The sequence below is a fragment of the Octopus bimaculoides genome, chromosome 3 (assembly GCF_046866305.1).
Source record: "Octopus bimaculoides isolate indiv1 chromosome 3, ASM4686630v1, whole genome shotgun sequence".
NCBI classification, from domain to species: Eukaryota; Metazoa; Mollusca; class Cephalopoda; order Octopoda; family Octopodidae; genus Octopus; species Octopus bimaculoides.
In genome coordinates, this window is record NC_142930.1 from 11,052,735 (window position 1) to 11,065,234 (window position 12,500).

General features: G+C 35.0%; 1 protein-coding gene across 11 annotated transcripts in view; it reads left to right on the top strand.

Annotated features, from left to right (window-relative positions):
- The window catches only part of LOC106867110 (zonadhesin), a 141,399-nt gene that overhangs the window by 59,483 nt on the left and 69,416 nt on the right, over positions 1-12,500 (top strand). For all 11 annotated transcript variants that reach the window (XM_089348572.1, XM_089348575.1, XM_089348565.1 and 8 more), the window contains 2 exons: positions 449-1,015; positions 1,813-1,923. In XM_089348572.1, the coding sequence (XP_089204698.1) occupies positions 449-1,015; positions 1,813-1,923 (678 nt within the window). The remainder of the gene's footprint in view (positions 1-448; positions 1,016-1,812; positions 1,924-12,500) is intronic.

Sequence of the window (12,500 nt, forward strand, 5' to 3'; positions counted from 1 at the left end):
AGACGGTCGAATAAAAGAATTGCTTCTAACAAAGGCACAATGCCTGAAATATGTTGGAGGGGAATAGTTGCTTAATACATGACTAGTACTTTATCTGATCGAATCTAGGAGGTTGAAAGACAAGGTATACCTCGGTAAGATTTCAACGTAGAAGATAATGGACGTCTCAGTGAAATAGATACGTTTATGGGTCTCTGGCTTCATATTCTGCAATTTCTTTTATGTAGTATTTAAATGTTCTACTGATTACAAATAGAACGAAATACAGAGTTGAAATTGTAATAAAATTATAATTACAATAATAGTAGCAGTCATAATAATTGTGTAGATAATACAAAGAAGTATATTACAAAAATATAAAACAGCACATATCAAAATAGAAAATTTGAAATACATAAATAACAGCCTCACACGTCTTACTTTCTTTTTTAAATTGTCTCTGTTTTAGCCTGTGGAAATGCCGTTGCTGATGTCATGTTCGTGTTGGATGAATCTGGAAGTGTTCAAATCGAAAACTATAAAAAAATGAAGAAATTTATAAGCCGCATAGTGAAATCCTTTACAATTGGCCCAAAACATATTCGTGTCGGGGCTATTTCATTCTCGTCGTCTACAAGACCACAGTTTAATTTGAATCGTTATACTCACAAGAATTCAGTACTAGGAGGCATTGACGATATACCATATCGTGAAGGTAGTACTGCCACACACTTGGCTCTTGATTATCTGAGAACTAACTCATTTACACAAGCGGCAGGGGATAGAGGAGATGCCCCAAATATTGCAATTATTCTAACAGATGGCAAATCCAACTTAAAATCGGCAACAGTTGCGGCGGCAAGAAAATTACGAAACGCGAACGTAATTGTTTTTGCTATCGGAATCGGTTCAAACCTTAACAAAGCTGAATTGAAAGAAATTGCTAATTCACCATCAGATAAATACATGTTTACAGTGAGCAACTTTGATGCCCTAAAATTTATAGAAAAGGAATTAATAAAAAAAACTTGTGAGGGTATGTATGAAATTATTTATCACTAAATTGTTCATCTACTGAAATATTCTGTTATTAGTATTTTAGTAGATTTATAGCAATGTTATATTGTGCTGTATGAAAATCTCTTAAATATCGTCTATCAGAAATGTTTTATTGCTAGGGAATTATAATGGTATACACACATGAAATATATAATTTCTATCGAGAAATATCTTTATACTCAGTAATGAAGTGATGTGTGTTTATTGTAGCCAAACAGTGATACTTTTAAACACGAAATCAAATAAATATTCCTTTCTTTTATAAACACAAGGCCTGAAATTTCGGGAGAGGAGGGCCAGTCGATAAGATCGACCTCAGTATGCAATTGGTACTTAATTTATCGAGCCCAAAAGGATAAAAGACAAAGTCGACCTCAGTGGAATTTAAACTCAGAACATAGCGACGGGCGAAATACCGCCAAGCATTTCGCCCAGCGTTCTAGCGATTCTGCTAGCTCGTTGTCAGCAATAAATCTCTCTGCTTATATTAGGGTCTTCGGAAAAATATTTAGTAGTAGTAGTAGTAGTAGTAGTAGTAGTAGTACTACTACTACTACTACTACTACTACTACTACTACTACTACTACTACTACTACTACTACTACTACTACTACTACTGCGCTACATATATATGCAGAAAGCTTTGTCGATAAGACATTACTTTCTATATTAACGTATTCGTCGACTTCCGTGACTCTCTAGAATTGTAGACATTTTCACTTTTGAGCAGTCATACTTGAAACATTGTTTGATTTTTGATATATTGACTTCTAGTTGATCCGTGTATCGCGAAACCATGCAACAATGGAGGAGCGTGTAACAGTAATGGCAATGCATACAAGTGTACGTGCAAAGCTGGATATTCCGGGACAAATTGTGATAAAGGTAAGAAATTATTACAAATTTCTGGATTGATATGTATTTCATTTATCTATGAAATAATAGATACTTCTTAAATGATTCTGCTATTGTTAAAGTCGTTGCCATTTTAAAACGGCAACCACTTAAATAATAGCGGAATCACTATTCCACTACCACTATACGTTCAAAGCAGTGAATCACCATCCCACTACCACTACACATTTAAGGTAGTTTGCCAACGGTCCTTAAGTAACAAAACACTTTGATAAACTTAGTGGCGACTACAAACTTCAGACCACGACAGAGAGGATGCTCTTGAAGCCGAGAATTTGAACTTACGGAGACAATATTTACATATCGCCTGAGGAAACACAGCTAGATCTCAGAATGCAGAGAAACGGTTGCGTAATCAAGAAGCTTCACGCCTGGAGGACTACGTTGTGTACAAACAATTGTAGTGATTGAAAGTAAATGTCCGCCATGATTGATCGCTAAATCCAGAAGTTTTTATATTCTTTCTCTGTTTATTTCTTCATAATCCTTTCTGTTGAAAAGCCGAGGTTCGAAACGTAAAAGACTTTCTCACTTTCCCGAGCGTGAAACTAATACACCCGCTTAGTGTTCACACACCTGTCTTCGTGTTTTGTTTTTCTGTAAATTTCAGCTATATATATATATATATGTACATACTCACAACACACACATGAATATTTGAAAGTATGAGTATAGACGGCTCTTTTGAGTGAGTTCAAGTAGACATTTTCAGGCTACTTGAAAGCTTGAAACTCATATCAGAGTAACTCACTGTAAACACTATTATCAAGATTAGAATAAAAATTATCCCCTCAGAAAAAGCTATCTCTACTCATTCTTTCAAATATATATAATACTGCCCCAAGAACTTTCTCTTTATTATTCTACTAGATGTATATATATATATATATATATATATATATATATATATTTATAGAATATGTGGAGTTTAGTTCACTGGTGTTCTAAACGAATATGTACAGTGAGTAAGTGCTGTAATTAGTCATTCGCTAGGTTCCAAGTTCACAGCTGAGGCTTGAACTAGGGAACCAGGTATATATTAGAGGAAAAGGACACCAAAAAAAACAAGGCTGGACGAGCATCTCAAGTCATTTATAATAATAATTAGAGTAAGGTCAATTTTAATTCTTACAGCTGTTTCTGGGATATCCCAAGTGACAGGCTAGCATGTCCTTACACTGGGTATTCCGCCATCAAGGTGAGTATTATGAAAGTTCTAGACAGGGAAATTCACAGATTATAAGGAATAAAATAAAATAAAGATTAAAAGTAGTCAGAAAAAGGAGGAAGGTATTTATATCTATTAATTAAACAGATGAAATCTAAGTTAGGCGTGGTCAATGGTCAGTAGGGATAACTAAAAATAGAAACACAGCTGAAGTGGGTATATATAGGATAAAACTACAATTAAATAGATAAAGGATACAAATTTAAGAATTAAGATTTAAAATTTAAAAGTTAAATTAAAGATTAAAGATTAAAAATATAAAATTTAAAAGTTAAGGAATTAAAGCTAGCTAGATTCTAAGGTACTTATGTTGATAGAGAAGAAAAGGAAAAGAAAAATGTACGTATATTGTAACGCCCGTGGATGCATATAGTCAAGTATTATGTGTGTTGATTTTGCTTGCATTTGGACCTATGGAAGAATTTAGAGGTGAGAAAGGACTTATGCTTACATGTAGAAAATGATGCGTGTTGTTTATTGAGTAATTGCAGTGAATTATGAATTAATATTTGATGGGTTTCTTTCAGACAGAATCCACATGTAGAGCGCTGGCCTTGGTATGGAGTACCAAAATCTATTATGGCTCAAGATATCCTATATAGTACTTTCTTATTTATCAGATGGTGTATGTGGCTGGCTAGGGACGTGGATTTTCAATGCTCTTTATATTCAAATGAGTTTAGGTGCGCAGAATATTTCTGTTTGAAATAATAGAAGACTCGATGTAGTAGCTTGTAGAATTATGTAATACGTTCTGAGCAATACATTTGTATACTACGTTAAACTTTCTGCAGTGGGCTTGCAGCAGGCATTCTGTCCCGGATCGGCAGTTGCAACTATCTGTCCTGAACGGGTTAGTAGTGGAGAGGGAAAATGCTGTACTATTTATGGACAAGTTAGTTTTGGGTGGGTGTTAGGGAATTGGTTTGTATTATTATTATTATTCTTGTTCAGTAGTTTTATTTTTATAACGTGCTTTCACTTCACTACCGAGCGCAGCTCTGTGCGCCTTGGGTATGTGCTGTGGTTTGCTGTGGTGCTCTTATGTTTACTGTATTGAAAGTGTTTTGCGTAGAATGTGTGTATTATTATTATTATTATTATTATTATTATTATTATTATTATTATTATTATTATTATTATTGTTCAGTAGTTTTATTTTTATAACGTGCTTTCACTTCACTACCGAGCGCAGCTCTGTGCGCCTTGGGTATGTGCTGTGGTTTGCTGTGGTGCTCTTATGTTTACTGTATTGAAAGTGTTTTGCGTAGAATGTGTGCAGTACCCAGTAGTGCAATTTTCTGTATGTTATATATATTTGTAAGTCCTGGTGTTTTTGTTATGTATTTGTCTGAATATTTTTTTATTATACCTAAGGCACCTACTATGATAGGAATTGTTTCTGTTTTTAGATTCCACATTCGAGTTATCTCTATTTCCAGGTCTTTGTATTTTGAAAGATTTTCCATTTCTTTTAGAGAAACGTTGTCATCTGCTGGTATTGATACATCAATTAGAAAGCATTTTTTTCTTCATGATCTTTGACAACTATATCTGGTCTATTTGCCTTAATTTCTCTATCTGTGTGTATTGGCATATCCCAGAGTATGGTTGCTTTCTCGTTTTCTGTGACCTTTTCTGGCGTGTGTTTATACCATCTTTTTTCTGTTGTTATTCCATAGTGTTGGCATAGCTTCCAGTGTATATAGGTCCCAGCTCTGTCGTGTCTGTGAATGTATTCCTTCTTAGCCAGGACTGGGCAGCCAGAGATAATATGATTTATTGTTTCTTGTCGATCTCCACATATTCTACAGTTACTTGTTATATTTCTTTTCATTATGTGTTTTTGGTAATTTCTGGTGGGGAGGCTTTGATCTTGTGCTGCAATTAAAAATCCTTCAGTCTCTGCTTTGAGTCCTGAGCTGCTCAGCCATTGCTGGGATTTTTCTCTGTCTATTTCTTTGCACTTAGTTTAGCCCAGTATTTACCATGTAGGGGCTTTTCTTGCCATCGTTTTATCATGGTCCGTTGCTGTTCTAGTTTTAGTTTGGATTTCATTTGTTTTATAGCTTTTGTTGTTTCTTCTTCTTCTTCTTCTTCTTCTTCTTCTTCTTCTTCTTCTTCTTCTTCTTCTTCTTCTTCTTCTTCTTCTTCTTCTTCTTCTTCTTCTTCTTCTTCTTCTTCTTCTTCTTCGTATTTGTTAGGTAGATTGATTTCGTGTTTGTATTTGTCAGCTTCCTTAAATACTGAAAACAGTTTTTTGTTTTGCTCGTGTTTTGTGGCTATTTGTATTAGTTTCCCTTGCTTCTGGAGTAGGTATTTTTGCAGTCCTATGGTGGTTATTTTATAATTGTTTTCTAGCTGTATAAGACCCCTGCCACCTTCTGTGCGTTGTATATATAGCCTTTCTATGTCAGATTTTGGGTGGTGCATCCTATATCCTGTCATTATTTTTCTTGTTTTCCTGTCTATTTTACACAGTTCGTTTAGTGTCCAGTTAAGGATGTTGTAGCTGTAGCTTATAACTGGGACAGCTAAAGTGTTGATACCCATTATCTTGTTTTTAGCATTGAGCTCTGTTTTTAGTATTGATCTAACTCGTCTATAGTATTCTTTCTTTATTTTTTCTTTCATTTGTGTATGTTGTATCCTATCTAGTTCATTGACTCCTAAATACTTATATGGTTGGCTTTCGTCTAGTTCTCTTATTTCATTGGCTTTATCTAGTGTTATATTGCTACTTTTAACTAATTTTCCTCTTTTCAGGGTTGCTTTGGCACATTTTTCTAATCCGAATTTCATTTCTATTTCCTTGGTAAAGCCGTGTACTGTCTGTAGTAGTGTTTCTAGCTCTTTGTCGTTTTTTAGCATTTAATTTTATTATTATTATTATTCAGTAGTTTTATTTTTATAACGTGCTTTCACTTCACTACCGAGCGCAGCTCTGTGCGCCTTGGGTATGTGCTGTGGTTTGCTGTGGTGCTCTTATGTTTACTGTATTGAAAGTGTTTTGCGTAGGATGTGTGCAGTACCCAGTAGTGCAATTTTCTGTATGTTATATATATTTGTAAGTCCTGCTATTTTTGTTATGTATTTGTCTGAATATTTTTTTATTATACCTAAGGCACCTACTATGATAGGAATTGTTTCTGTTTTTAGATTCCACATTCGAGTTATCTCTGTTTCCAGGTCTTTGTATTTTGAAAGTTTTTCCATTTCTTTTAGAGAAACGTTGTCATCTGCTGGTATTGATACATCAATTAGAAAGCATTTTTTTTCTTCATGATCTTTGACAACTATATCTGGTCTATTTGCCTTAATTTCTCTATCTGTGTGTATTGGCATATCCCAGAGTATGATTGCTTTCTCGTTTTCTGTGACCTTTTCTGGCGTGTGTTTATACCATCTTTTTTCTGTTGTTATTCCATAATGTTGGCATAGCTTCCAGTGTATATAGGTCCCAGCTCTGTCGTGTCTGTGGATATATTCCTTATTATTATTATTATTATTATTATTATTATTATTATTATTATTATTATTATTATTATTATTATTATTAGTAGTAGTGGTAGTACTGGTCGTATTAGAGTTATTAGCGTTAGTAGTAGTAGTGCTATTAGTATCAACGTTCGTTTTAGCCGTACTCCGACCTTCCTCGGAAGCGAGGATGGTCGTGTCCTGATTTATGCTGGTTATAGTGCTTGGGTTTATGCTATCATGTTCGGTGTTAGTGTTTTTGCTGTATTGACCTCTCATAATCACACACACACACACACACACAAACACACACACACACACACACACACACACACACACACACACACACACACACACACACACACACACACACATATTTAAGTAGTAGGAATTAAGTTTACTCTTATTGGATGAGGTAAGAATAGATTCTATATTGGGCGGAGAGGAGTAGGATAATTTCAGAGTAGATCTGTAGAAAGTTTGAATGGCACTTATGGTGGCGTGGGAAGTTAGAGTCTACTATTTGAAAAAAATGGTTTTGGTTAAACCATTAACGTTTAAAGCGAATTGGGGTGTACACCAGAAAATCGATCTTTCCCCGCTTTTATTAGGCAATATAGGGGAAGTATAATCTATAGTATTTGTTAGAGGAGAGTTGCTGGATTCATTGTTGTTTATGTGTTTGAGTTTCTATTGAATGCCATATGGGTAAGCTCAGGGCAGATGAGAGCGTCTCACTCGAGGTCCTTTTAGGTTTCTATTGTGGGTTTCAGTTTGTCTATTTATCCTGGAAGTGTCTCATACATAATGTGTCTCATACTGGGGCATGTTCTGGGCCTGAGTTTAGACATGTGTTTTTAAGCCTAGTATTTACTATGAATTTAAGTCGCTGGGAGAAGCGCAAGCGGCTAGTGCCTGATTGTAGTATGTGGTGTGGCTACACACACACACACACACACACACACACACACACACACACACACATATATATATATATATATATATATATATATATATCGACAATTAGGGAATGGAGTAGCTAAAATCCAGGCCACATATTTTATAGCTAACGGAATCCTGGGATCTAGGTTTTTTCATTCGAAAAATATGCATCTTTTAAAAGACAGTAAAAAATCTGAAAATCGGGTATAATAATAATAAAAGCTTTCCGGTCTAATTGCTATGAAGGTATGATGTGGAGAAAAAAATTGGAGGAAATAATTACAGAGAGTTAAAAATTGAAAAGACTGTGTTTTTAGCTAATAGTGAGACAGAAATTTTCTGCGTTTACCGGAGCGGTGTCAACTTTAAGGTTGCACCTTTTGAAATTTACAGTTTAGCGTCTGTGAAATGACCTCTTTATTGTAGGTTTCTAAATAAACAGAAATACCTAATAAAATCAACATGTATCATTTTACTGTTTCTTTTGTCTCTTCACGAATTGTATGTTTTTATTATTTTTTAGAATTTGTTATATTTATATATTTGTCTGCATGTGTTTACATAATGCATATTTCAGTATTATGTATATCTGTCATGTATTTGTGTACATCATTAATGTATAAATGCATGTGTGTGTGTGTGTGTGTGTGTGTGTGTAAAAAGGAGGGCGTCTGTCTCCAAAACTTCAAAGTTGAGTAACATTTTCATGTTTGGATTTGTAAACTACGATAAGAATAACACTGGTCAACAAAGAATTTGTCTCAAGAAAAAGAGTACCTGTATCTTATAAGATTTTGCATGCAGAATTAAAAAATAATGTGAAATTATCTGTACTAAGTTCACATATTCCATTCACCTTCATAATGCTAAGAAACTGTATAAACATTGCAAACAACTTTTGCTATATATAAAGAAATATGTAAAATATTAAGACAATTGACGAAAAATATAATAAAATTCTAATTGATAAATATAATTTTTTATTACAACAAAACACGCGAGTGAAGTAAATCTGGTGGCGGGAAGAATCAACACAACAATCGGCTGAAACACAACACAACGTGTGGCTGTCATGGTAACAAGCTGTTAATGCCTCGCTGTCTGTTGATTGATTAAAATTACCCAAATTTCCCAACTTTAATTCCAAATAACATCAGATTCTCTAATTCACGAGATAAAGTAATTGGTTGATCGTAATCAAAATTCAGAGTTGCATCGATACACCAAAATTGAAAACAATCTGAGCAAAATTATGGGGAACTCATTTTGCGAATAAAAAAGATTAGATCCGAATCTTGGAAGTACTAATTATTGAAACGAGGGTTACACCGCAAGCTACTCTTCAGGCTAAGGGTATCTTGATTATATGCAGTTTACATTGTCGTTAGGAGATCTCGTGCTAACTCGGAGGGGATTCCATAAAATTGCGTAGAAAGCACAGTTCGAAAGGAAAACATTTGAGAAGGAAAAATAAAAGAAATAAATAGGTGGGAGTGAGTAAGTTTGTTATGGATAAGAAGAATACAAATAAAGTGGGGCGAATGGGGAGGCAAGGTTTGGTATGGAAATTGGCTGGGGAAATGTCTTTTTGAATGTAACCTAGGGTCATTCGCAGGTCTGTTGCAGGATAGATAAGTTAACATATTGTAGTATTCTATGAAATCAAAAGAAGATGATATAGGAGTGATATTTGAATTGGATAGGGGAGTCGAGGGAGGTTGAAAGTAAAGGGTTTTCGGTCAGAGAGTGGACTTAGTTATGTTCATCTAGTTGGTAGTAGTAGATTAATTTTAAAATCTAGGGAGGGAGAGGGAAGGGGAAGATAATAGTTATGAACATTTATAAAGTATAAAGTATAAGGAAAACAATTGGGAAATATAAAAATAAAAATAAAAAATAAAACGCTTAGAAAATGTAAGAATATATGCAGAGGAATATCAATTGGGACCGGCGAGATAGTTAAGGAATGGTTCGGGGTTGTGTTGGGGGAATTGTTATTTGTATTTTGAGAATGTATTTGTGGTGACAAAAGTTATGCTATTCCTTCCTTTCAAACAATCAGTGGATTACATAGTGGAGAAGACTTCAGCGATGCAGAGATCACACTTGCTATAGCCGGTATACGGCTTTGCGTGGGTGACTATGGGTCACTTCAGATTATATGGAATTGGTTCATGTTGATGCTTGTGGATTAACTGAGATAAAGAAGTGCTGTTAGATCTTGCTTAGGACTTAGAGCTAGAGTGTTGATTGCCCATTCTGACTTTGAAAGTGGTGCTGCACAAGCCGATCTATCTATCTATCTATCTATCTATCTATCTATCTATCTATCTATCTATCTATCTATCTAAAAAAATCCAGAAAAGAAGCAAAAAGGCAAAAGAGAGTCACTTACTGTTATAGTATCTTCAATAACAATGACAATATTGACCAAGGTTACCGTGGTCTTTTCCGTAGGCTTTTCTTTCCACGGCTAAACCTAAACTGTCCTCCCCTTTTTACACGAGAACATTACTGTGATACACGATCCCTATTGATCGCTTTTTTTTCTCGATCTCTTTTGATCGAACTCCCCACTTTTTCCTTCCTACGATCCCTTTTGATCGACACCCCTACTTCCATTTTTTCCCTTCCTCCTCCCAAAAAGAAAAGCTCTACATTGTATTTGTCCCATCTTTGTTGAGCCCTGTGTGGCTAATAAAAGCTATCTATCTATCTATCTATCTATCTATCTATCTATCTATCTATCTATCTATCTATCTATCTATCTATCTATCTATCTATCTAGTTAAAATTGGCAGCCTATACCGTACATTTATATAAAATGTTTTTAGTAAGACAACAATTATCTAAGGGGCAGGGGTTTGGGCATCTGAAGCTGCAGAGGATTGTAGAGGTGATGGAGATGCATGGTGATTGTCATCTAGTGAAGGTTCGGTGTTATGTTCATTATCTGTGGCGGCGTTAGAATTGGTATTTTTTTTATGGGGTTGTAGGAGACATCAGCAGGGTGTAGTTTATGGTAGTTTTCATGTCTACGGATATTATTACTAAGGTTCTTTATTTCTGTACTAGGCATATCTTGTTCGTGAGGTAGGCTTATGATTTAGAATTAGAACAGGAGACACGAGGGTCAGTGTTTGTAAGGAAGTTTAGGAGTATTCTAGGTTTACATGTATGAATCTGGGGATTAGTGTGAGTTATGTTATTATAAAAAAGATTAGCTAATTGTATGTTCCTGAGTTTCTTTTTGTTAAGATGTCAGATTACCCCAGCAATGTTAGTAGTGGTGGAGTAGGAAAATTTTATAGATTGGGGGTTAAAGATTTTTCTTAGGAGGTTGAACTTAGAGAAGTGTTTTTCGAGTAAAGCGAAGAACTTGGGTACACGGGTCCGAATATTAAGGGTGAAGTGGGGTGGGTGGTGGAACCAGATAACGTCAATGTTCTTTTTCGTTTATTCCGACTAATGTAGTTATCGGAGTGTAGAGAGGGGTTTGGAAGCGCTTGCAGGTGTTAATTTCGTGGACAGCGATAGATTTAGGATCCGGGGGTACCGGGTGGGAGAATTGTGTATTAGGTCTTCTACTGCTTTGAAATTTAGGAGGAGCGTTGGACGGTGAAAATATGAGGTATATTCTTTTTTATCGGTGGTGGTGGGTGTGGTGGATGTGTTCTTGATTCCGGGTTTAATAGAGAGGGTTGTTGCAGATAAGGATATGTTCGATCGAATTTTTATGACCTGCGCGTTGTAGGGCGCAGTTACAATATTCAGCGCATTGTTCGAATATTTTCTTACTGGTGGACAGTGATGAAATCCGGGTAATTTTAGGCAGCTTCCATAGCATCAAGTCAAGCGTTGGAAAAGCGTTTACGTAAAACCCCGTGTGTTCAAAAACTGATGTTTACGATGTTTTTTCCTGCTTTTACCCATCTCTTTCTGCTCTTAAAACTACGAAATGTGCTCTTTACCATTTTTTCCACTTTAAATGCTTATTGAAAGCGTAAAGATACAAAATATATGTTGCTTACCTGTTTTTTGGACATTTTCACTTATTAAATGCTTAAAGCACATGTTATCGTCGCAATGTTGACATTATTGATAATGTCATCTTACGATTGCAGTCATGCACAAAATGACAGCTTCCAAATCCTGTTCTGTAAATGTGTAAAAATTATCCAAATTAAAACCTCTGTAACTTCTTTTTAAAAAATTCTAGAATATGTGAATTAGACCCTGAAATTCAGCGTGAAAGATTACGTCAAAACATCATTCAGTAAATCTAAAAATTTCAAAAAGTGCAGCCAAGCAGAAAAGTTCCTGGGTTGGTAAAAATGTAATAAGAGTATACGAAATTTTCTAGAATATAATTGGTAAAAGAATTAGATAATACTCTAAAGAATAAAGGAACAAAAATATGTATAGGATGGGCTGATACAGCAAGGGCAATTTCGTATTTATTTGTAGGAAGTATGTGATGGTGTTAAAAACAACAATTAGCTGAAAGAGTAGATTAATAGTTTTGAAGTAACATAACGTATGAATTAGATTGAAAATATACAGAGATAAGGGAAAAAAATCATCAAGGCTTTAAACGGTAATTCTCTCTCTCTCTCTCTTTCTCTCTTTGGTTTATATATATATATTCAACATACGCTACCACTAATCCAGGCAAGTTTTCTCTCACCACTCCCCACTCTCTGTATCTGTTGTCTCACCTCATTTCTTTCAAAGATCTCTTCCATTTCCCTTGGGTGTTAAATTAATATACCCTGTTTGTTAGGCTCAACTGTCTCTTACCTTTGTATTTTGCTTTTTTTTGTATAATTTGAAATCATGTCTATATATATGTATGTGCACACGCGCAGACACATAGGCATGTATATGTACATATACATAA